This window comes from Pelecanus crispus, chromosome 7 (genome assembly GCF_030463565.1).
Source record: "Pelecanus crispus isolate bPelCri1 chromosome 7, bPelCri1.pri, whole genome shotgun sequence".
NCBI classification, from domain to species: Eukaryota; Metazoa; Chordata; class Aves; order Pelecaniformes; family Pelecanidae; genus Pelecanus; species Pelecanus crispus.
Window position 1 is genome coordinate 42,804,496 of NC_134649.1, and position 26,485 is coordinate 42,830,980.

The 26,485-nt window shown below is 47.5% G+C and overlaps 1 protein-coding gene across 9 annotated transcripts in view; it reads right to left on the minus strand.

Moving 5' to 3' along the window:
- CADPS (calcium dependent secretion activator) overlaps nt 1-26,485 on the minus strand; it is a 227,458-nt gene that overhangs the window by 175,161 nt on the left and 25,812 nt on the right. For all 9 annotated transcript variants that reach the window (XM_075714588.1, XM_075714587.1, XM_075714586.1 and 6 more), the window contains exon 2: nt 2,879-2,992. In XM_075714588.1, coding sequence (XP_075570703.1) covers nt 2,879-2,992 — 114 coding nt within the window. The remainder of the gene's footprint in view (nt 1-2,878; nt 2,993-26,485) is intronic.

Genomic DNA, 26,485 nt, shown 5'->3' on the forward strand with positions numbered 1-26,485 from the left:
CAGCTCCCACATCCCCTCTCTAATCATCCGCTCCAGACGCCTTTGGCCCGACCCTGTGTGACAGTGCTAATGACTTCCCATAACCACCGGCACCAGCGGCTGTTGTTATCCCTGGTCCTCACCCCAGTTGGAGGGGGGTGATGGCACTGCGAGCAGAGGGACCCGACTCCCCGTCTCCCCTCAGCCCTGATTCATCCTCCCGGGGGTGGAGCAGCAGCCAGCACAGGAAAGGAGGGCTGCGACTGGCAGAAAGGAGGCAGGCGCAGGGGAGTGCCAGTCGGACACAAAGCAGCAGAAAAAGACCATGAAATAGGAAGATAAAAAAAGATAAAAGAGGTGTTTTGTCCTGCAGAGCGAGCTGCTTTCTTTAGAAAATACCAGGTGAATCACCTGGCTGTAAAGACTGCCTAGTAGGACTGCCAGGAGTCAAGAATTGCTGGAGCAAAATCCTAGCATGGGTGCATCCATCGGCGCACACAGAAGAGAACTGGCCTCCATGAGCTGGGTCAGGCATCTCCTGCCACATCCATAGATGAGCCCCCCAGGTCATGCATGATCCTGGCTCTGTCTGCCCACAGCAGAGTGGAAGTGGGTCAAACGAAGCACTTCCATAATACCCACTGAAGGGACTGCTGCATAAAGCGTTGATTGACAGACGAAGCTTTACTCATGAGAAGCAAAAGGACATCAGACAGGCTCTCCTGGAGTGTCTGTTGGAGCGTGCTGGGCCCATCTCGCACACACGGATCCGCAGCATTCTTGCAGGCACAGCGGTGCTTTGCAAACCAGTGCTGGAGCCTGCTCAGCTCAATCTTATAATTTGATAGCAGCCTGTGAACTAGTCTAGGACTGGTGATCACACGCTTACAGCAGACTTAACAGCAGAATGTGGCCATGCAAACATGTCCTTGGCAAGAGCAAACGCATCCCTGACCTACCATGTCACCGTTACCTCTTTCTTTCTCCAGCAAAAAAAAAATCATTCCCCAGGTAATGATCCTGTACTGCACTGACACTAAGTGATCCCCTTAGAAACACCAGCCATGTCCTGCACAGACATGGCCAGTTTCAGCTAAGCAACAAACCAAGTTTTAGTATTTTCCAAGCCATCATGCAGCTTTATAAGTCAGTACCTAAACACCAATTTCTAGATAGCATCCATCCAAGGGCCAGTTAATTGCACAAAACTCTGAGATTTGGAGGAGCTGAGCTAAGCAGGTTCTGCTGTGATTGCACCATGGCTCAACCAAGGGCAGGCACCTCCGTGCGGAGAAGGGAGGAAGGAGAACGCCATCAGCAGGGAACGCTGCTCAGGTGCTGAGAGGGGGCAAAGGCTTTCTGCTGCGAGGCTTTGCCTTGTGCCACTGCAGATGGTGCCGAGGAGGACACACGCAGCCATGCTACAGCTGCACAGAAGCTGCAAGTACACGGCCGTAAATCAAATGAGACCAACAGTTAAAGAGAAGAAAAAGAAAGTTGCGCTAAAGGACACAGAGCGATCCATTACGCTTTTTGTGGCCTGTTTTATATAGGACAGAGCAGGTGGAGTGTGCAGTCGAACTGAAGACATAGGGTTTGCAGACATCTAGTGCTGATCAACTGCTCTTCGTACGTTTGATTACTTGAGGTAATTATACAGCATAGGTCTTCTGGAGCTGGTCAGGACATGCTTTCAGCCAGACCCACCAGTGAAACAGGGATGTATTTTGCCTGTTTTTAAGCAGTTTCCTTTTCCTGCCCGACAGCCTTATCTAAACAGTTCACGCTGCTCTTACATCCTAAAATGCAGCTCACGCCATCTTGAAAACTTTCTCTGAAAGCATCTGTTCGGTGAAGCTGTGATAAACTGATGATCCCTTGGCAATTTCTTTTCTGGTAAGAGATGTAAATTACTCTCAGCTTCCTTCCTGTACAGAGAATGATGGAGCAGTAACTACTAGGCCGGTTTAATAGAGTTAATCCAGAGATAATTTGCGCTTTCCTTACACAGAAGCAGCTGCTGCCATTTTTTATAGAGTTAAAATTCTCTTCAGTTTTAGTATCTGATTTTGGTCCCCTCTTAGATTCCACTTCCAGTGAAATATTTTATGTAGGCAATTCAAAATCTTCACCTTTTATGACAGAATAGCTCTAGGGAGAAAGAGAAATGGTTTGCAGAAAGGCTAGCAAAAAAATAAGAGACACTCCTCATACAAATCACAAGCACTGATTTCCTTCAAAAACAGAAGCTCTTTCCTTCTGAGAAAAGATAAGAGAGGCAGCATTAAGGGCTGCATACAAAGAGGTGCAAATAGACAGACATGCATAATTATTCTTTTGCACAATTATGAATGATGCTTCATGTTCTTTGGTATCATCTAGTTTTGTACATCCCCCTTCCTCCCCCTTTGCTTTACAGCACTTGTCATACCAGAGAGAAAAGACAAGACTCTTGCTGAAAATCCCAAAGTCAATTAGACAGAATGTAAAAGCTTCAGCAAGAACTGAACGTGCTGCCCAGTTTTCTCTTGGTATTTTTCATAGAGAGCACATGACATTTATTTTATATCGTGCCATCTTTCTTGTTTTAGAGTGCGCTGTTCAAAAGTATCAGGAAGATATTTTTCAGCTTAAAGGAAAGACAATCCTCCTCATAATCAAGCTATAGGATACACCATGGTGTAGGGGTTGCCATGGTTGCCGTATGGTTGCATGTTCAAACCCTGAACCTCACAAACCTTGTGATGTACCAGACATCAGATGGGAGAAGCCTTGCACTTGCCTTTGTTTTGTGCTTTGTTGACAAAGGACAAAGAATCCATTAGTTCAGGATTCGACCCCATCTGTGAATAGGGGTGAGAACAGGAATTCTTATGAATATCGTATCGTCTCTCCTTACCTCATAGTAGCTCTGGACAGCATTTATAAATGCTTCATCTGCCACAATCTGTGTTTCTCCATTGAGAAAGGCCTGGAAACGATCTTTGATTGTCTGGAGCTGCTGCTTACTTATCTGCAAAATATGCAAAAGGAGAAAATTAGTCAAGAAAGGTTTATGTGTGAGGAAAAACCCCCTAATTCTTCTGCAATATCTTATCGGGTGCTTATGATGTGCACTTCTCTTCTCCTTTGGGGACAGCAGCAACAGATGAGGAATCAGCCATGTGTTGGTACACACACATGTGCACTCTTCATCCCAGAAAGTTCATTTAAGCACCACGAGCACCTGAAGTCACCCTGAACATCATTTCTAAACAACTCTGCTGCCACAAAATGTACACAAGACTTTTACCATTTCAGGTATACCTAAGTCAAAAGCAAGCTGCTGTGGGCATGCTCGGAAGAGACTGTTTCAGTGTAATCTCTTCCCCATTTATCCTCTCCTCCCCTTCAGAAGATGAGGTTTCATTACCGAACAGGAAGCCTTGTGAGCTGGCTGTTGAAGACAGACACCTTGGTCTTTCCTCATTTGTTTTTTTTTTTTTTTTTCCTTGCTCATTTCTTCTATCTTGTCACATATAAAACACCAGTCAGGACCAGTGGTGAAAAAATTTAATGCCACTTAATGCCAAAGAAATTATACGAGGGCAAACCTGTTCTCCACATCCTAGCAAGGACTTTATCTGCTGTCTCTGCTGCTCAAAACAGTTTCTGTCCAGCATACAGCTGGTATAACTTACAATTCTAATTTTGGCACAATGACATCAATAGAAAGTTTACAAGGCTTTATTCCAGCCTTGTAAGACAACATGCCATTATTTTGCCAATTTATCTGTCAGTTTAAAAACAGATACAGCTAAAAAACCCCACCTCTTCAGCTTGTAGTGCAAAGTCACAGCAGGCAGAAAAATCATGTACCAGCAATGCCAGGATAACATCTCAAGATGCAGATAACACTCATGCTGAAGGGCTGCAGGGATTTAAATGTAGTTGTGCCTGGTTTACCACAGGGCTACTTCAGGTTTGAGGATAAGAATTAATTTAGGCAAAACAGAAGGAAGCAAACAAGATGTGTATACAACAACTTCAAACTTGAAGGGAAAAGAGAGCAGTAAGAATTAGGACAACTATTTGCTAATGACCAAAAGGTCTAAAGAAAAATGCTTTTTTTCCCTCACTTGTACGCCAGCAGAAGAAACCAGCCCATTAGAATGGAAGAGAAAAATTAATAGCTTTAAGTGTCTAAATGGCTTTGAATAAAGTATCAAAAACTACAGAAATCCAAACCACCAGAGTATACTGAAGCCTAGTAAACACAGCTAGTGAAAAATGTAGGAGAGGGACCACTTGGAAAATGCAACGATAAATATTACTAGATCTAGATGATGCGCCATGCAGGGTGTTTAGGGACTGTGGTAACAAATATCATGAATACTGGTAATTAATTCTGCAACACCATGCTGAGGAGGGTTAGTGAGCAATGGCAATTTGATGCAATAGTCTGGGATTAGTTTATCCTGGTGCTTATGGAGAGGTGTTCATCAAAGTCACATAAAGCAAGACTCAATATGCTCTGCTTCAGAAAAAATGGCCTTCGCCACCCCTGAGGGTGCTGGAAAGATGGGTCATTCCCACCCCCAAAGCAGCAGCCCAGACTTCACAGGGTCTGACACATGCAAGAAGGCTCAGCATCACAGGGCTGGAGCAAGGACCATCCCTCTAACCTGAGCCACCTCAGCCTTGGGCACCATCTCCAATGAGCCCTGTGGGAAAGCACTGCCGAAAGGTCCTGGCTTAAAGGGTGGCAGGATCTAGTTTTTAGCTGTAAGACTCCATCTGCCACGTCAGGCACCTAAAACCCTTTGTCGTGTCTGCCCTAGACATCATGAGCCCTTGGGCAATATGCACAGCGTCAGACGTAAAGCAGGCTCCAAACCTTTCTGAGCTGATGGAAGCTCCTGACAGAATTGAAAAGAAAACTGGGTCAGCAGTAAGAGGAGCCAGAGACAATGTACTGATCAAGTGGGAGACACCTGTGGGAAGGCGCTAGGTCTGTTTTTATTAAGCATTTAATTATCTGGAAGAAGAGAAAAGCAAGATCTTAATTAAATATATTGATGATTTTGTATTAGCAACCATTGTGAAAGTCAGGCAGAAACGACGGGGCAATAGAGGCCGTAAGAAACCAAGAAAAGAAACAGGAAAACTACAGGTAACATTGAAATCAGGGTGTTGAGGCACAAGGAAAGACATACTAAAAGCATAGATCCTCTGAGCCAGGAGGCTTTTCATTTGGGATTTTAACAATGTGCATGGCATTTTTGTTTCCCCCCCCCCCCAGGTTATTTCTTAGGACAACCTCAGAAGTCCTTGCTTGTTCAATTCCTATAATGCCATCTAGCAGCAATATTTTATGCTCCTTCCTGAATATTGAATGGGCTACCTTCAAAACAAATGACGCTCCTTGAAATTCCTAGAAACTCCCCATACGCAGCTCACGTGAGCTGCTGGGGGCTCTGGAAATGAATCACCGGGTTTATCTCTATTAGAGTGTCAGTTGCCTCCTCCTCACCCCCAAGCTCTATAAAATATTTTCCCCGTCCAGACAAAAGGAGATCCTCTCGGATCACGCCAGGCTGCACCATGGCCCAGTCCTCGGCTAACGGGGCCCTCGGTCGTCCGTCCCCACCAGACCGTGGAGCAGCACTGGTGTATTGATTTGTGTCCCTGCCACTGTTACGGATGTTATCAAGAGCGCAGTCAATCTGAGCCAAAATTAAACTGCTTTCATATTAAATTTAGCTTCTGCAGCACAGCAGCAGGTGCCTGGTGCAGAAAGCCAGCACCAGCGAGGGAGCGGAGGGGACCAGACCTGCCGGTCAACAGAATCTGCCCAACACGTTCCACCTCCCATTTTACGCCTCTTCCCCTCCCCGTGAGGTGCCAAGGGCATCACCGCCAAACCCCAGAAGCAACCCTTGGGCAGCCGGGAGGCAGCACCTCCCCGGCAGAGGCTGGACCAGGGCAGGGGAGCAGCCTCAGCCCCAACATCACGCCTCGAAGCCTCTAAGCGGGGCCAAGCAATGCCACCAACCCATCCACAGGCTTGAAGGTGTACGTGCCCTGAACACTCACCTGGAAGCTTAAGTGCTTTAAAGGCAGGGGTGTTACTTTATCTCTTGCTATTAGAGGCACTGTCCTGGTTGTGGCTGGGATAGAGTTAATTTTCTTTCTAGTAGCTGGTACAGTGCTGTGTTTTGGATTAGGATGAGAATAACGTTGATAACAGGGATGTTTCCGTTCCTGCTGGGCAGTGCTTACGCAGAGTCAAGGCCTTTTCTGCTTCTCACCCCACCCCACCAGCGAGCAGGCTGGGGGTGCACAAGAAGTTGGGAGGGGACACAGCCAGGACAGCCGTCCCCAGCTGACGTATCAGTTGGGATATGCTGGATATATATATATGGAGATATATCTCTCTCTCTCCATATATATATGGATATATGCATATCTCCATATATATTTACAGATATCCCAACAAAGGGATATCCCATACCATATGACGTCATGCTCAGCACATAAACTAGGGGGAAAGCTGGCCGGGGATCCGCTGCTTGGGAACTGGCTGGGCATCGGTCAGCAGGTGGTGAGCAATTGCATTGTGCATCACTTGTTTTCTATATTCTTTTATCATTATTATTATTTTCCCTTTCTTTTCTGTCCTATTAAATTGTCATTATCTCAACCCAGATGTTTTACTTTTTTTTTTTCTTCCCCCTCTTGATTCTGTCCCCCATGCCAGCGGGGGGAAGTGAGTGAATGGCTATGTCGTGTTTAGCTGCCTGCCAAGTTGAACCACAACAGGCACTAGTGATCAGCTAGAAATCCATCTAAAGCAAGCTGACAACTTCTGCAGATCCAGTAAGGCCACTAAGGGGCCAATATGAACCACTTCTCACTTTGTCACCTTCCGTAGCGTGCTTACAAATAGTGGAAAACAACAGAATTACTTCCCCTTTGAAGCGCATCAGTACAATACCACAGCCTTTGCACCAGCTATGGCAGGAGGTGAAACCCTGTTGGGTTGCAAGCCCAGCGGGTGTGAGGCTGGTGGGGGGCAGAGCCTCCCTGCCCCTGATGCAAATACAAATCCAGGTGTCACCACACAGCAGAAAAGCAGAGAGCTGGGAGTAAGCAGGAGTACTGTGGTGGATGGAAGAGGTTTATTCTATTTGCCTTCCCTCGCTTTTCCAACCCTCACTGCTTTTCCCCACAACTGCTTTCAGTGTGTGACAGCCATTAAAGAAATAATGGTCATTTCTGCATTCAGAGCTTGCAGAACACCCTGCTTGCCTACAGTGACTCTGGACCCAAGCAAACTCTCCCAAGTTAATATTGCGGTGTGTTTATGCAGCAGAGTGTTTCACAGCCTTTATCTGTCTAAAGCATGTGAGTACTTCAGTTGCCAGATACACACATGCATATTAAAAATGTAATTGAGACAGTGACGATGAACTCCTGGCACAGGTATCAGGCAGGGCACCCATGGAGCTTTGGGCTGGCATTCCTAGTGGATTTATGTGAGTGGCTTTTTATGAGAAACTTGGCAGACATCTTCTCCATAACAGACTAAATTATGGGGAAGAGCTCACCAGCAACTAGATCCAGGCATCCAAATGCTTCCTACCTTCTTGGTCTAACTTTTTGTTTGTTTGTTTCCTTTTTCTTTTTAAGAGAAACTGCATGCCCAGCACAATCTGGAGACCTCAGAAACAGGGTGGAACAATCTCTGGTACATACCATGTCCTCACCATGGTCACAAGCAAATCACAGAGGCAATTTCTTGAATTTGCTTGATGCAGATCTCAGCAAATGGCGCACCAGCCTGCTCGGGACAAGCGCTCGCGCACCAGCACCTTTCTTGCTATGTGTTAATTTTGCACGTATTCCATCTGACTCGGAGATGAATGCAAACCTGAATGCACAGAGCCATGGCACCTTCTCCAGAGTTGTCCCAGCCAGCAAACAGCTGGCACCATCTCTGCACATCGTCTCCAGCCTCCTTCGCCTACACCAGGGGAGCACAAGCACTGCAAAGAGAAGCTGTTTGCCACAGAAAAGTTCCCTGAAAAAAGTTATACACGGCAACATGCCTCACTAATCCATACTCTCTCCAAAATGCTTTGCTGTCTCTGAGCACACAGGAGTAAGCGCGGCCATACAGCTCACTGCTTAGGGTCTACATTACACAGTAATACAACGTTAGCTGGATTTGGGTTTTGTACCCCATGCTGTATCACGGATGGGCTCAAAGCAGAGTCTCAGATTTACGTGCTTTAAACTTCAAAGAACGAGAACAACTTCTGCAGATTTTCATTCTTCTAAAGTGAACTTTCAAATCTACATGTGTGAAGAAAACAAGATGACTTGCACTCACAGGAGAGTTGTCTTTCCAAGCTTTGTATGATGCACATCAACAATATTAAATGCCCAAGAGCTGCAGATGACATGCCTTGAAAGCTAGTAGAAAGAAGAGTTTCATAAGAATTGCTAAGAATTCTTGCATAATGCTGGAGCGAGGGCGGTCCAGCACTGAGACAGGTGCCCAGAGAGGCTGTGGCATCTTCAGCCTTGCAAACGTTCACAACCTAATTGCATGAACATGATCTGGTTTGGGAGTGAGCCCTGCTTTGAGCAGGGGAGTTGGGCCAGGGACCTCCAGAAGTCCCTTGCAACCTACATTACGCTATGGCAGTACCATATCCAACAAAAGATTTGCAAGGAGATGCCATCCTAGATTGTAGATTGCCAAATGCTTTAGGGCTCACCGCTGATTTGTCAGTGGCAGGCTACAGAATAACGCATCCACAGCTGTACGTGTACTCAAACCAGCTAATAAAGCCATATCCATCAATGGGACAGCTGCTGACATAGTAGTCAGATTTGAACTCTGGGCAGGTTTTCAAGTGAAAGGCACCCCTGTGGTCGAGAGGTGACCCCCTTTACTGCCACACTTGAACACCTCTGATCGAGGACTGGGTGTTTCGGTGCACTGATGCCTCACGGTGCCCTTGCACCCAGCGCATCCCACTGGAAGGGTCTGCCCTGCTGCTGGGACGTGAGGATACACCACGGTGCTGCACGCCGGTCCCCAATGGCTCAGCCCATCAGTATGACCCGTGTCTCGCAGGAATCGGTTCAGCTGGGGACTGCAGGCAATTCCCAGGGGAAGCACCTCCGTGTTTTGTCTAAAGAGACCAGCTTACAGCACACGACCAAGAGCAGCATATTGCTCTTCCTCCTCTACCTATCTGCTGTTCAGGTACCACCGCAAGGAGGAATATTTAACTGCTCACTGTGCTGCTGTTCTGGGTTTGGTTTTGTAACATCTAATAAATATTTTATTACTCCTCAGCACCAGGTGATTTAGGAAAAAGCTAAACCAACCAAATGAGCATCCCTCATCATCACTGCTTGCACAGTCAGAAAACCAGCCACGACATGAACGACGTGGAAGGGAGAGGAGGAGGGGCGGGGGGCCGGAGCAGCCGAGCGCTGGCCTTGGGGGAGAGGCCAGAGGCCCCAGCAATGGGCATGAGACTAGAAAAAAAACCCACCAGCTTATTTTGCACTGGGAAAACGTATCAGGTTCTCCCTGCGCTGATGTTGCTTTCCCCCTGACGGGAGACAGGACCACACGGGGGGTGACTCACATCCCCAGCATTTGGGGTTTTAAGTGCAAACTCTCCTGGGCAGATGCGGCTGCTTTGCAAACAGCTGAACGTCGCTGGCTTTTGGCTGTTAACGTAAGCGACCAGTATTAAGTGCCAGTCTCAGGGAACTTTTCCCAGCTGCCTAACAGTGTATTTTCTGGTTGTTTCAGAGAAGTTTAATATTTGTTACTGGAGAGAGCTCCTTGTGCTTTGCTTTCTGATAGCCACAATACATCTTTCCAGGGATACCAAGCCAGCACGTCCTTTTCCCTTACAGTCTGACCGTACATGGATCACTCTGCACACACCCACTGTTCTACTGCTGTCTATACAATTCCTTCTTTGTGGGCGCTTGATTTGTCGCCCCCCCTCTCTGTCCATGATTTACAGGCCCCGGTGCATCCACACTGCTCGCCCTCTCTCCAGCCATGCTCCTCCTTTGCGGATGGCAAACAAGAAAAGCACCGGCCACGTCCCCAGCCACCAACCCTGGTGCCACCTTCTCCTCTCTCAGAAGAGGTGCCCAGCTGATTTGCTGCAGAGAAAATGATTGTGCCATCACCATACCTAGGTTTACACGCACGGAGCAGTGAAGAGCACGCACAATCCCTTCTGCCTGCAGCAGCTCATGCCCTGCCTGCTCAGCCCACCTGCAATGTTGGGAGGGGTCAGAGCAATAGGGACCCTCCAAGGAGCAACACTCCTAAGTACCCACCTGCCCCATGCTCAGAAATCAGCCTGGGACTAGGCACAAGCAACACAAACAGCCCCTGGGTCCTTACACAGCAGCCCAGCACCAATTTGCAGCTCGGAGACTGGACCAACTTCTCACTGAAGCAGCCCGACAATGCAGTATTTCCTGACCTAATGGTAAACGTCTGCTTCAGCAACATGACCGAAGGGGTGAGAAAACCCACCAGAGCTGCCTGCGAGGAATGAAGCCCCCTCCTCTGCCCAGCCGCAGAGCTACCACCCAGCCAGTGCCCAACCACAGCATCAGCTCCGATCCTTGCCGAGACCTCTCACTACCTCCGTTATTACAAGCAAACTCCAGCAGCTTTGCAGTACGAGCAGTGAGTGTTAAATGATTTTTGCACTTGCTGGAACATTTCTTTTTTTTTTTTTTTCTTTTTTTTTTTTAAGAGTCAGAACATTTCTCTCTTTTTAAAGAGGCCCACGTATTGGTGGATAAGTAATGGGAAGGTAAAACATCAATCCCTTTGGTTAGGCCAGCAGCGGACACAGAGCCCCTAGATGGAGCAGAGCAGATCTCTCCTTTCTGCTGCCCCAGACTACATCCACGAGCAGGTTTATCAGAAGAGACAAAGCACAGGCTCTGAGTCGCTCTCTTTGAAACACATGGATGCTCTTTTTTGTCCTCTCAAACCCTGCGTGCATTTCTTTTCTGTGATTCACTCTGCCAGCTAGGCACACTTCTTTGACATACATGAAAGACCTAAAACGTTATTACGGCTGCTTCTACTTTCTGAAACACAGTGATGCACAATGCAAAAAGAGGAAAGCAAAGCCACGATTTGGGACTGAGCCTTTGCCATGACGACCTTCTCCCTGGTGCTTTCCAAGCTACACCTTCCTTCTGCAACCTGCCACCACAGGGCAAGCCTAGATGTAGACACATCAAAAGACACCTTGCCACTGCCTGCTTCACTTCCTACCTCTGTTTGTACCAGGTGTGTCCATCCAACCCTCACATGCCAACCCTGAATCTCCCCGCTGCAAAGGGTCCCCTCTTCCATGAAGATCAACCACACTTATTGAAAAAAGCAGCTCTGACAGCTCCAGGAACTTCTGCTCCTGTCTACAAGTTTCCTTCTCCTATCATCGCTCTCTCTTCTCCTGGCTGGTCCCTCCTCTGCAGCCGGTGTGCAAGCGAATAACCCCAAGATGGAGCCACCTGACAAAAGCACAGAAAACTTGGAAATTCTCCCAACTTTGATCTTATTTTACCTAAGCAAGACATTAGCAGAGTGAGTTTGCAGTAGATCCAGCAGACTAAGCTAGCCCTGCTGGGTATTTTTCTGTGTATGATCAAACAGATACGTGCCCCTATTTTTTTACTGATTAATAAAAATACGACTTTGATCTCAGAAGAATGGAGAAGCCAGCACAAAATACAAGCAAGAAATAGCAATGATGAAATACTAGGCCAGTGACTGAGCATGGGCTGAGGGGCAATTGCTGCTCTAAGAAACCTCCCTGGTGCCTTCTGCTGTGACAGGAGCCTCGCCTGGTGAGCTCTGCCAGGTGAAACACATCACCGTGATCTGGCAGCTTTCAGCAGAAAGCCCAGCATCATCCTGCCTGTGGTAGAAGTGTAGGTGCTCCGTTAATAAAACGGAAAGAACAAACCCATAAAAATACTAGCAGAAACACAGCTAGCAAATAAAAGCAGAAGGCAAATAGAACAGAGGCTGTCTAGGACGGACAGAGTGACTTGCAAAGCCCCCCAACGCTGGGTTGTCCCTCTGGGTGACCCAAAGGCAGGAGACAAATCTCTTTATTCCCCTGAGGTCTCCTCCAGGCTGGACTCTGCAGCTGGCTCTTCTCTTCCTCCCCTCTCCAGCCCAAACACTCTCCTTGCTCCCTCCCAGTCCAGTCACCTTCTGGCTAACCTCAAGGGCCGTGAACGCAACCACTTACACAGCCTCCTCTGGAAAACCCTGCTAGCAAGGGCCTTGGTCAGAGCTGCAGGTCATGTTTGCTTTGACCGGCACAGGAGCTCTTTGCAAATGCAACAGAAATGGCTTGGCCTGCCCTTCTACTCCAACAGTGCAGTACATGTGGTAGGTACAGTCCATTGCTGCTCTGAGACTGTCAAAAAGACTTTGCCCAGGAAAAAGGATCAAAGGAAGACCGTACTTCTCCTCTTGAGCCTTACAGGCAGTCTTGGAAAGTGACATTTTCACTCCTCTTTTTCTTTTGGATGGAAAACAACACATGGTCTCCTAAAGCTTGTGAGTGTTGACATGACACAGCTTCCGAGACGTTACCTCGCATACTTTCATGCCTCAAGACCATGGTGTGCTGCACAGCGGAAAGCCGTGGTGCAGAGCTGGAGAACACCACAGGTCATCTCCCATCAGTCACTCATGGCATGTCCCTTGGAGAAGCCAGGAACAGGCTGAACTATGAACCTGCTAGAATTTATGTTTATTTCAAAATATTCTGAGGACAACTTCCAGAACTTGGATGTTTTACAGCCTTACTGACAAGGAAAGTAAAAAAGTCAGTTTCGGGTATGGATGCTGCATGTCTATTGCCCAGTGGCCACAAAGCCCTAAGCCTCCTGCTCTGTCAGTGGGACAGGCATATAAAATCTCTGTTCAATCATCTGCAATAGATAGCTGATAGTCTATTTATTTAATAATAAAAACTTTTGTGCAAAATCTCCTACAAGCTCTAAAAAGGTAGATTCACAAACGATGCCCAGGTGCCCAAAAGAAAGGATTGTGTAAAAGTGAATGGATTTACTCAGCTGATCAATGTGGCCAGAGCCCCTTTGACCGGGGACACCCTGCCAGCCGCTCCTGAGGAGTAACTAACAGTGGACAACCTCCTTCCACCGCCCTGGTCAGTGTTACTTGGACAGCACAGTACTCTGAAGACCAGTAACCCATATTGCTGCCAATACTACACAAGCGTCTCGGTTCTTGGACTACTTTAGAGGCTAGGCAAGGCTTGGTACATCCTGCCTTTGGACGGAAGACCACCAGGAGATCCCAGGCACAACCTAAGGACAGCTAAATATCCATAAACTAACTGAGTCTGAAAAGTGTGTGAGGGATGGGGTTGGGAACACAAGCTGGTCCAGGCTGGTGGGACCCCCACAGAGGAGCTTTTGTGCCTCATCTCCCATCTGCGAAAGGAGAATAACAGCACTTCACTTCGCTCCAGAAGTGGCTACACACATGAAAAGACTGAGAGCCTCTCTCAGACTAGGATGGTGGGCTATCCAAGAAAAACAAGCTACTTTTAGAGAGATGCTTTTAAATCACTATTTGAACTATTTTCATCTCTATGTTCCCACTCCAGGCAGACCTTACATACTGCAGAAGCTAATCGTCCTTCCTGGCTAATGCGTACAGCGGCTCATGCTGTCTTGGAAACATTAAACAACCAGAGCTAAAGATCTCCTACTGACACTTCAGCTCTCCAAACAAAAAAAACCAGTCTTGTCTCTTTAAAAAAGAAAAAAAAAAAAGTACATCCACCATCACTGGAGTTATTTTTGTACTATTTTCATCATTAAACTCTGACTCTCCTCCCTGTGACAAGCTATTTTAAAAACAGTTCTTACTGAGCAGAAGCGACAGACAAATGAATGGAGACTCAAGGACTCCTGGTGTGTCCCATCCTCTGTGAAAGTGCCATTTTCAGCCTGGCAAAGTTAGCAGGGGAGGGAATATCTTTGATGGGACTGCACAAGATAGCAAGAAGTGGAGAGAAGCTTCCAGGCAGACAAGGCTGAAACGGTGAGCCCTGCCGTGGGTATTCCGCACGCACCCGCTGCCTCTCGCCAAGAGCTGGGGGGGACCACCAACCCCCCAAAACGGAGGCGGGGTGGAAGGGGAAGCATACGTGGGTCTGAGCAATATTTCTTTTCCAAAGAAAACACATTTTCAAAGCAGCCCATCAAGACACCTGACCTATTACATGCCAGGCCTCTGCCTAGGTACAACTTGTTGCATTCAAAATTTTCCCTTATTCTGTGCATGTGCTACAATTTCCAGGAAACAAACAAAAAGAAAGAAAACACCCCAGATTTTAAAGCAAATCTGTTTAAGAGCCAAACACATCTCTGATCCAGTAAAAGATAAGCTGTCTCCTTCAGACAGCACTTGAAAAAGGTTCAATCAATCAGTCAAGCCAGAACAGAACTTGTTTCTAGATAGAAAAACAAGAGAGAAAAGGTGTCAAATTGTAGTGCACCTCCTCCTCCTCCTCCTCACACTTCCTGCTAAAGTGAGTAATCTCAGATTTTACAAGGGCATCTTGTTTGGAGCTGGAAGAAAAAGTTTGGTAAAAGGTAGTTTGTTCTGCAGCAGCAAACTACTCCAAGAAAACAGAGCATTTCAACTTTCCATCCCCACTGCCAGGCAGAGACATGGAAATACACCTTTGCATGGTGGCTTGTATGTACCCAAAATAGCTGAGAAAGAATATCTGCTCCTTCAAACACATTAGAGAACATTATCTGCAACACCACTGTTCCACTGGGGTGATTTAGTATTATTTATTTTAAGGAAAGGCATGGTTAGAATTACCCAGTTTTTTCTCCTCAGCCCTAGTCTTTGGACCCAGTTTATATCAGGAGGCTGAAAATGAAAGGGGCAAATCTTGCAAATTATCTGAGGCACCACAGAGACAGGGTGAGAGCCCCGTGGGGACACATCCCCCGAGGCTAGTTTACCTCAAGCAAGTGCTCAGATTTCCAGGCTCAGAGCACATCCACTCAGCAAGGGAGGCTGAAGGAAGCAATGGCCTTTTCTCAGCTTTGGGCTGTAAATATAAATGAAATGTAGCTAGGGAAATCACATTCACTATGGTGCATACACAACGTGTGTGCACGTCCCATGCCGGCATCTGCAAAGAGGAAAATTAGCTGCTTGCGTAAAATTAGGCGTGGAGTTTGATAATGGTTTTTAAGATAAGAGAAAGGCCATTTGGTGGCTGATGGGTTCTGGAGTCTGCAGTGATAGGTTTGAGCCTTGCAACACTGGGAGATCTGCAAGGGAACTGCTGGAAGAACAGGTACCCCCAGGGTGAGGTGTCCCAGCCATGCATGGCTTGGCACCAGGACCTTCCCCACAGGAAAACCCACTGGTAGAGTGGAAGAAGCAATGCCATAACCAGCATGCGCTTGGAACTGTCTCTGGGGGCATCTGGCAGGGGCAAGAGGGACATCCTAGCTCCCCAAGCGACTATCCCTCTGCCCTTGGTGCCTCCAGCTGGCATGCTGGTTGTCTTTTGCCTTTCACCTCCTGCCAAGTTTAATTAGAGCTAAATAACACCCCGCAAAGCTGCTTGCTGTGACCCAGAACCAGCCACGCAGCCCCACGTGGCAAGACCCAGCTGCAAAAATACCTCATGCTGGCTCCTGTCACAAAGAGCAAACACAGCTAAATCTGGTCCCGTCCAACCCACCTCCCCAGCACCCATCTGCAATCCAGCCTGGGGACAGAGACAGTACTGGTAAGCTGGAAGTTAAAAAAAAAAACAAACCCACAAAAAAAAACCCAAAAAACCCACTACACCCACATAAACAGAACATTTTTTGGTGCCTTTCAATGGCCTGTAGTGCCTCTTTTGGTCAAGGATGAGATGCTAGTGGGAAACACTCAGCTTTTCTAACACATACAGCAAAAAGCAAGCTTGGTATAGCCTATTAAACCAATATTATGTTAGTATTATATATTAACTACCTAAAGTCTGGCAATTTTCAACACAACAGTTGCATATGGCCCTACATAAAAATCCTTTCCAAAAATGACAACTACACATTAAAAATGGTCTCAATTAAAGCTAAAAGCAAGCTGTTTTACAGGTTCCCGTGCAACGTAGTATATTGAAGGCTGTCTCAAAAAGAAGAGAGTAATTCTTCTTCTTTGGGCTTGAGGCAGGATATTTCTAAGGGCTTTGAGTGATGAGCTCTGGGCATTTCTGCTGGGAGGGTTACTGTCCCTGCTATCCCCTTCCCATGGGACGAGCTGTCTCTCCTCCTCACTTGCTGCAAGTAGTGCGCATGTGGATGAGAATAACTGCAAGCTGATGCTACAAGAGCAGCGACCTGCAGCAGAAGGCGATGTAAGAGATGCAGCAAACACCCTCTTAAACACACTCCCAGAATATGCTGTCCAAGCCCAAAATCCAGATCTCTTATGTCTCTTATGCCACCTTATTGCTGGCTGAAAAAGCCAGTCCTAAAGGGCAGGAGGAAAGAACCGCCTGTTACTACATCTGGTAATGAGTTTGTCTGCACATTGAGAGTACAAGTTGAAATCCCCGCAAAAAGAAACACAGCTATTGCAGATTTGAAGCATATAATTTCAGAGGAGTGTTTGTAGGAGCAGAAGACACGTGGGCATACAGAAAGAGGAAAAGACAAAATCAAATTATTCTTCATGAAAGGCAGCTGTACTAGAATTTGCCTACAGCATTCTCTACCCTGGAGCTTCATTTCTGCTCCCAGGAGCCCTGGAAGAGGTCACTGAAACCATAAGAGTCAAAACCACAAAAAGTGGGAAAATAAACTCCCAAAATGAGCACAACGCATCAAATCACAACTCTTGTTTTCCTCCTCCCTGCAAGTGTGAGGAACAGGCTACGTCCTGGAAGCAGGTCTGTGCAGGTGGCAGATCCCGGAGCTTGGCGGCAGCTGGACCACAGGACCCCATGTGCTCGGATCCCACAAAACAGATCCCATGCTGCGCTGCACATGCACACACAGTCCCAGCAACTCAGCTTACCTCAGCCTACAGCATGGATTGCTTTTTTTTTTTTTTCTTTAAACTCAAACATTCCTATTAGAAGCCTCAGCCTACGCCAAAGAATTAGAGATAACTGCTACCTGTGGAAACTGGAAGAAAAAATACTAATCTTAAATATTGCTTAAACAAAAGCTGCAGAACTGAGGATCTGGGAATCCAGTCCTTTACCTGAAAATGCCCCAAAATATCTGAATGAGAAGAGCTCAGAGTTTCGCTGCCAGTGCTAACTGATGGGCAGGCACCGGCACAGCCAGCAATCGCCTCTCCCTAGGCACGCGGCCCGGCGACATATTGCAGAAGTGGCCCACACAGCCTGCTCAGGAGGAGGCGTCCCTGATTGACGGTTGTCTCGAAGACAAATGCCTTCGCACCCCTCTGGGATAACGGCAGCAAGCTTCCCTGGCAGCTGGGAGAGGGAGGAGGCGCGCTGCGAGATGGGGAGGGAGCGGGGAGCCCTCGGGGTGTGCAGGTAAAGGCAGGCGCTGCCAAAAAACACTGCACCGGCTTCATTAGCTTGTGCAGCTCCTCTGACATGACCTCAAAACCCCATAAAGCAGAGGGGACCAAGCTGAACTGGGACCAAGCAGGTTTTGTCCAGAAAGCTGGGCAAGGCTGGGGCGTGCACGAAGGGAAAGTGCCTGTGAAGCAGTACGAACAAGCCCGCACCTCTCCATGCGGCAGCGGTTTCACACTGGCAGGGCTTTTTTCCATGATGCCAACGTTACTTTGCCTTTCAGCCCCTCCTTGTCTGCAGTTTCCAAACTTCAGAGACCTACACGTGATGGTTACTTGAGTGGGCAAGTATCCTGCCCACACTGACAAGAGAAGGACAAACTGGTGTGAAACTTTGTTCCACCTCCAACTCATTCCTAGCCAAGCTTCCGCGCTTGGCTTGACCCACGCAGCAGAGAAAGCTGCCAGGTTCCAGCCAAAACCCTGGCTGCGGGCTTGGAAAACCAGAGATTATGCATGCTGTGGCCAACAAAAAATCAGCAACAAATTTTCCCCCACAGGAAATCTTGGAAAGAAAAGCCAGAGAAGCTGGCAATAGAAGTCACCTGAGAACTTCAGCATCACTGTCTGTCAGGAAGCAAACAGGCAGCTCCAGTCCTGGAAAAGATACTTTTCCCCTCAATGACTCAAAAGTCAACGTCTTCGGCCTGAGAAAATCTCCCTAAGCCCAAATGCAGCACTCCTGGACACAAGTCACTCCTTCTGGTTGACATGTGTCTGTCTTTGCAATTTCACTTCTCTCTCCCATGCTATCTGCTGGGGAACACCTAAGCTCCCCTTAAATTTAGGTGGCAAAATGAACTTTTTATTTCCTTTAATCTTCTGCACTGTGACTATTTCTTTTCGAACCATATACTATTTTCACGGAATCACATCGTAGAATACCAGGTTGGAAGGGAGCTCAAGGATCATCTGGTACAACCTTTCTTCACAAAAGCATGGTCTAGACGAGATGACCCAGCACCTTGTCCAGCTGAATCTTAAAAGTATCCAATGCTGGGGAATCCACCACTTCCCTAGGGAGATTACTCCAATGGCTGATTGTTCTCATTGTGAAAAATTTTCCTCTTGTGTCCAATCGGAATCTCCCCAGGAGTAACTTGTACCTATTATCCCTCATCTTTTCCACGTCACTCCTTGTAAAAAGAGAGTCTCTATCTTCTTCACAGCCACCCTTTAAATACTGGATCATGGTGATAAGGTCTCCCCTGAGCCTTCTTTTCTCAAGGCTGAACAAACCCAGTTCTTTCAGCCTTTCCTCACATGGCAGGCTTCCCAGTCCTTTGATCATCTTCGTGGCCCTTCTCTGGACCCTCTCCAGCCTGTCCACATCTTTTTTGCACAGCAGGGACCAAAACTGAACAGCATATTCCAGGTGTGGCCTGACAAGCACTGAGTAGGGTGGGATAATGACTTTTTTATCCCTGCTGGTGATGCCCTTGTTGATGCAACCCAGCATCCTGCTGGCTTTCTTTGCCGCAGCAGCACACCATTCACTCGTATTGTGCTTGTTGTCCACCGGGACCCCCAGGTCATTTCCATAGAGCTGCTCCCCAGCTGGGTAGATCCCAGCCTGTGCTGCACTCCTGGATTATATTTTCCCACGTGCAAGAGCTTATACTTGTCCTTGCTGAACTTCATAAGGTTCTTGTCAGCCCACGCTTCCAGCCTATCCAGGCCTTCCTGCAGGGTGGCTCTCCCTTCCGAAGTGTCCACTTCCCCACTCAGTTGGGTGTGATCAGCAAACTTCATCAGGGTACAGTTGATCCCATCATCCAGATCACTTATGAAGATATTAAACAGTGTTGGGGCCAGTATTGATCCCTGGGGGACCCCACTTGTGACAGGTTGCCGGTTTGAAAAGGAGCTCTTTACCACCACCCTCTGGGTGCGGCCCGCCAGCCAGTTCCCCACCCACCGCACAGACAACTTGTCTAGACCGTAACGCATCCGTTTCTCTAGGAGGAAGCTGTGGGAAACTGTATCAAAAGCCTTGGAGAAATCCAGGTAGACAACGTCCACTGCTTGCTCCACATCAACCAAGCAGGTTACTTTGTCGTAGAAGGCAATCAGGTTTGTCAAGCACCATTTGCCCTTGGTGAACCCATGCTGGCTTCTCCCAGTCACATGCTTCATTTGACTTGTGATAGCCCCCAGGAGGATTTGTTCCATAACCCTCCCAGGACTGATGGGCCTATAATCTCCTGGGTCGTCCTGTAAGCCCTTCTTGTAGATGGGGGTGACACTAGCCTTCTTCCAGTCTTCTGGGACATCCCCTGATCTCCATGACTTCTCAAAGATTATGGAGAGCAGCCTTGCAACGCCAGCTCTCTTAACGCCCTTGGGCGGATAATGTCAGGGCCCATCAATTTGTATGGGTCAAGCTCCTGCACCAGTTCACGTAGCCAGTCTTCACTGACGGTGGGTTTGTGTTTGCATCAACCTGGATTTTTGCTCCCAAGGCCTGGGGCCCAACAGTGCTGGTAAAGACAGAGGTGAAGAAAGTGTTGAGAACCTCTGCCTTTTCAGTGTTGTTGGTAACTACTTCACCTCTCCTGTTTAACAGCAGGCCAATATTTTCCTTCTGTTTCTGCTTGTTGTTTACGTACCTGAAGAATCCTTTCTTGTAGTTTTTGAAATCTCTGGCCGATTTCAATGGGAGCTGAGGTTTTCCTTTTCTAACTGCATCTCTGCACACCCTGGCAATGCCCTTGCAGTTCTCAACCAGTATTCATCTGCTTTTCCATCTCTGGTACGCTTCTCTTTTGGTTTTGAGCAGACTAAGAAGCTCACAGTTAAGCCAAGGGGGTCTCTTGCTCTGCCTACTTCCCCTACCTTTAAAGGAGATGAACTGTTTTTGTGCTTCCAGGAGAGCATGCTTGAAAAACTCCCAGCACTTGCTAGCTCCTTTATCTTCCATGGAGCTTTGTGATTAATTCCTTAGACAATTTTCACAGAAATGTGATTTAAGCAAGCAAAAAGACTCCCAGTTCATCCAGATACAATGGAGAAGCAAAGAAACTGAAGATAGCATCAGGGGAAAAAAAAAAAAAAAACAAACCACTCACACGACACACAGAGATAGATGCCTTTGCCACACTGCAGGCTAACAGCAAACAGACACATGCAGCAAGAGCATGATAGAATAAAGACCTTTATCTTGAGCAACGCAGAGTCTGGCCAGCATGAGTCAGTAAGAGCAAGGCACCCACCAGCCTGTTTGGAAGACCAAGGAGACTCCTGAATGGGTCTGGTAGCTGAGCTCTCTGCTAAGCCTGCGCACAAATGCTGTTGCCTATGGGGCTGACATTTGGGTGGGCAACACAGGCTGCTTTCCCTGCTTGGGGGATGCTGCTGAACAGAGACCAATGTTCCCTGTAGCTATGGAGGGCCACAGAGAAACCCTCTGAAGCACCACATCAAAGGCTGGAGTTCAAAACAAGACAGACTTTTCTTGCTTATTCTTGGTGCCTGCAGAACCAGCATTAACCTCCACCACGCTCTTTGGCTTTATGGGCTCTTCCCAAGAAAGAAAATAAGAGCACTTTAGGCTGGCACAGTAGGTAGGAAGCGATAGCAAGACCCGTTGCAGTAAAATCTCTGTGTGACGCAGAAGGAATTACCTCCACGATTCCATTCCCGCGAATCCTGCAGCATCATGCTGTCAGATAGCGGAGCACCGTGCAGGGGGTGTTGTGCTGCTGTGCCAGAGCGTGATTTCCATTAGTGTTAATAGGAAATACTGACAGCAGCAGCAGCTGAGAAGCCAAAAAGCCTCCAATCTCGATGATCGCCTTTGATAAGTACAGAACTGCATTAAGTCAGTCCCAGCAGCTGTACCACACAAATGACCGTGGCTGTGAGCATGAGAAAACAGCCAGGACTCAAGTTCAACAGGCTCCAAAGAAGGGCTGGATCCCAGTTGGGATGGGAAATCGGAGCTGGAGCGGTGCAAACAGTCAGCGAGGTGTCAGCAATGGAACAAGCCTACCTCTGGTCCAGTATCCAGGTGGCAGATGGTTACAGTCCTTGGGAACAGGCTGGAAGGAACCAGGTGGCTACCACAGCATTTCTTGCAGCTACTGCAGGAAAAACTATTGCCAACAACTGTCAAGCTCCTTGGGATGGGGCACAGAGGCTGCATTTTTATCCCCAGTGGAAACATAAGATAATTCACAAGAAAAGTATAGGTATGGAAAAACAAGGGCTTAGAATCAGGAGATAATACAACAAGAAACATAAGATGATCCATGAGAAAATTCCAGGTATGGAAGAACAGGGGCTTAAAATCAGAAGGTGCTGGTTTGGGTTGGGTTTTTTTTGCTATATCTAGCTTCACTTGCACAACTCTGTAACAAGCAACCAGAAAGGATTATTGCTTCCTAGCTAAATGCACATAAACATCATCTTGGGAGCAGCCTGTAAAGTCCTTGTTGGGCAACCTACTCACTCAGGTTTCTGCTTCTTACAGCCACCCCTGCAGTTTTCAGACCCCTTGAAGCTCAGGATCTCCAAAACAGAGATTTTGATTGAAAAAGTTAATAACCCTTGCTCAAACACAGTACTGCATCTAGAGCCTGGGGTTCAGCTGTGCCTACGTCTGTTTCAGAGTGATACTTCAGGGTTATTTTTGCCTTGTAAATTCATTATACCAAGGGAAAGACAGTTGCTCTTCTTTTCATTGTTTTTTTAGCAGACAGCAATTACACAATCATTGCACCTTTACAGGAACAAATCCCACTTTAAACATACTAATTTACATCCCCCATTATGGTCCAGCAGTTGAGAGAGAAGGAAAAGTCCATCATTACAACCAGCACTTCAAGTCATTGAGGCTTTTGGATATGCAAAAACCTAGAGAAAATTCATCCCCAAGATATAAATATAGATTTTTATTCTTTAAAGAAAGAGCCAGATACAAAACTACAGTTCTCTGAGGGTGGATGAACTAGACATCAAGGTTATTTTCTTCAACGCAGTTTAATAAGCAGGTGCTGAGCCTGTGGCGGCCATTTATTGAGGCTGCCACATGAGGTGAGCGCATCGCTGGCACGTCCTTGGCCCTTGCAATTTGCAGCAAAACCATCGGGTCTCACAGCAGATGCCCTGCCAGTTCGAAGTCTCTTCCCCACCACCTCCACCACTCGTTTCTCATCAGCTTTCTGCAGACAGCAACAGATCATTTCATCCTGTTACTTATGCCACAGAAATTTAGACTTGAGGAAAAATAGGCTTAACGGCATTACATCATTTAAGCAACCAACTTAGCTGACTACATCAAATTCTGTCTGAACTGCTGGCAAGAGCAACAGACCTTTAATTAAACTAACTAGCCCTGAGCCAGAGAAATACTTTTTTCCTGCCGATTCATTTGATAGGAGGTGATGGTGCTGAGATCACCTTCACAATCCAAAGCGCTACTAAGTGCTCCCCTACAGCTCACTCAAATCCCTTTGGTTGCAAATGCCTCTGCAGCAGCCTGTGCTTCCCAGGGACCTGCCTTGCCCCATTCACACCCAGATCAGCTCCAGGATTTATTTTTGCTGCCAATAACTGGACTCTCACAGCCTCCCTGTACCGCTCGGTGCAGAATGCAAGTAATGAAAAACCCCACCAGCCTGTGCCCCAAGGTGCTCGTAACTCAAAATGATTTCACATGACAACCCATGCAGGAGCAGTCCCCTTCACAGGGCTGTGCCAAGGACACAAGCCTGCGTCCCTTGGGCACGGACTGATGCTGAGCTCTGGGAGGGGAGCCCAAGCTTGCGCCGATGGGATCTGGACGAGCTGAGTGCAGGGGAGGGAGAGGGCACCCCGCTCCCGCCGTACCTGCGCTTGCCCACATCAGTTTGCCATTGACCCTAGAAAAGCCAGACCCTCCATGGGAGCAAACTGCTGCAAGAAAGAGACACAGCTTTGTACCACCCAGCACGATGCTCCGTCATGCGGCACTCCGTCACGTCCAAGCCCACACAACGCATTATCTTTTACTACACACTGAAATGAGCTGCATTTTTTTAATGCTTTTTTCTTTTCTTCTGGAAAGGAGCTAATTAGAGTAGAAAAGAATCTCTATGACTCTTGCATGTATGACTCCTGTACTTCAGAGATTTTTAATTTGTGTTATGCGACTACCATGCACACACTGTACTTGGAATTATATAGCACGTAACTAATCAAACAACACTAACACCACCAGGTAGTTAAATCATGCTGCGATAAGCACATAAAACGATTTTGTGTAGGCATGGCAAAGTCTCCCTTGCACCTCGGTCAAAGTGGCATCTACTACCCATTATCAAGTTGGCAAAATGTACCTGTTATTGAGGGCAATGGTCTAACTTAGCACATAAAGTGCATGGCTGGGGGTGCATCAAGTCATTTGCACAGTGCTATTCAGCTGTCAGTGGAGTGGACTACAGGCTGAGCACAATCAAAGGGAGGGGTATTGTGTTGTAGAAAAAAGCTGAAGCATCACACAGAGATGGGTACATGAGGGAAGAAGGCAGAAGGAGCACCCTCCTTCCCCTGGAGCAGGGAAGGGGCACCCTGGCTGGCACTGACCACCCAGGGAGCCCCTGAGAAGAGGAGCAGGAGCAAGGCAAGAAACGTGAGCACGGGGAAGGGCTGTGGGAACTGCAGAGCTCCCTTGGGGAGGGGGAGGCTTGGAGGACAAGAGTCCTCAAAGTACAGAAAAATCTGTTGCAAAGAAGAGATTAATTCATTCCCCATGTCCATGACGAGAAATTAAAGGTATGTGTTACAGCAAGGAAGCCAGGCTGGATACTGGGGAAAAAGCCCTGTCCCAGTAAGTGTGCAGATGCACAGGAGGAGGTGGCCCAGGAGCCCGTGTCCCCGCATCCCCGGCAGAACCGGCCAGACACACGCCACCAGGAACGACCTGGGCACACTCTATCCTGCTTTGAGGGAGGAAAGATGATCAGACAGCCTGAGGTCCTTCCAGCCCTGTTTTCACAGGATTTCTACTCTTGACTCCAGCTACCCCACCATACCTCGCACGAGGCACCCCGCAGCCCGACGCTGCTCTGCAGTGGCCCCCACGAGAGGCACAGGCTATATTTATTCTGGTACATTGCAGTGGGAAGCTTTAATCTGTGTAATCGCCTCAGAGAAGATTTCCTTCAGTGAGGGGAAAGCAATTACCATTTCATTTGCAACCGGTTGCCTTCCCAGGGTCTTCATCTATCAGAGCTGGAGGGTCCTGTCAGCCCCTGCACCTGCCTGGACTTTGTTTTTTCCTGTGAGATAGGTTCATGCCTCTGACAAATGCATCTGCAGATACTCAAGGTTTTCAGCCCCTATTCGAAGTCAGTTTTCTCCTCCCAGCTGCTATTGCTTTTATCTGACAGCATACACCCTGCATGAAGAAAACAACTGGATATAATCCTAGATTAAAGGGATTGTAACGCAGAATTAAATACAAGCCATATCCTTGATAGGGCCCGCTGTCGTCACTCACCAAGCACAGACCTCAGCCATTTGGGAGGTGGGCAGATGGTGGCGTTTCTGATACTCTCTGCAGCTACTGATTTTCCTAGACAGGCATTTACTTCTCTCCACATAGGTGGGAGGGAAAAAAAAAAAAAAAACCAAAACCCCAACCAAAAAAAAAAAATAAAAAATCAATCCTTAGTGTTTCCATATGATGCTGCATTAGAATCCCATTGGGATTTCACTCTGAAAACTAACAACTAAAATCCTGATGGCTCCAAACTCTCAGTAGGACCCTGCATGTGCCAGCCCTGTTGGAGCTGCTGCACCTCGGTGCGAGGAGGGTCTGTAGTCCCACAATGATGATGCCAGGAACCACAGGAAGGTGACTGGGCCTTAAAACAGACGAGCAAAAGTCCCCAGGAAAGGATATTCATTGTCTGCTGCAGCAAGGACCACAATAGCCGAGCAATACAAAAAGCCCACCAGGAAATTTTTATGACTTTATCTTACCTCAGGAAAGCCACAATATCCTTATATGCACAGCTGCATATTAAAAAAAAAAAAAAAAAACAAAACCCACCACAAAAAACCCAGGCACTTTAATCTTCTGCTCTTTCCAGCCTGGAAGCCAAAGCAGCTTGACTCAATGAAGAGACTTGAGAGCTGTGAAAACTACATATTAAAGGAGAAAATTTCCAACTGTCTTTCTCTTGTAAGTTGTGGCAGCCAAAAAAACTCCAACCCTAAAATAAAGACGTGCCTGAAGGTAGCAATTTTACAATCAGCAACATAATGATTTATATCACAGCTGTCATCATTGTTGGGGAAAAGGAAGCCAGGTATTGTGATCATTAGCTTTTTGATACAGATGATCTTTTTAAATAAGGAAAAACACATGCATTTTAATAAGGAACTGAAGGAAATAGCCCCAAAATACTAACAGAACCACCTGCATCTCAGGCCAAGATTTGCAAACACAGGAGATGAATATTAAGCCAACGCTATCATTGGTGGCAACCTGAGCCACTGCACACCCCCGAGTCCGTGCGTGGGAGCCTCGCTCATCTTCGAAGTACGCAACCCCACACCATCCCAAAACACATGTCCTCGTGCCACAGGCCCCAGGCAGGCACAGCCTGGAAGCTGGCCCGACTCCCACTGAAGCCTGTGGGTGTTTTGCCACGGGTTTCCAGGTGCTGGTCCCAAAGAGCGAGGTGCCATCGCTCCCGCCCAGGCCAGGGCCGCACACAGCGCTGGGGCTCCCCAGCATCCCACCGAGGGCACGCACAAAGCAGCAGCACCGGGTCTCGCCGAGCGACAGCGGCTCCAGGCTCTCGTCTTAAAGCAAACTGGGAGCCGAGACATTCCTAGAATCATAGA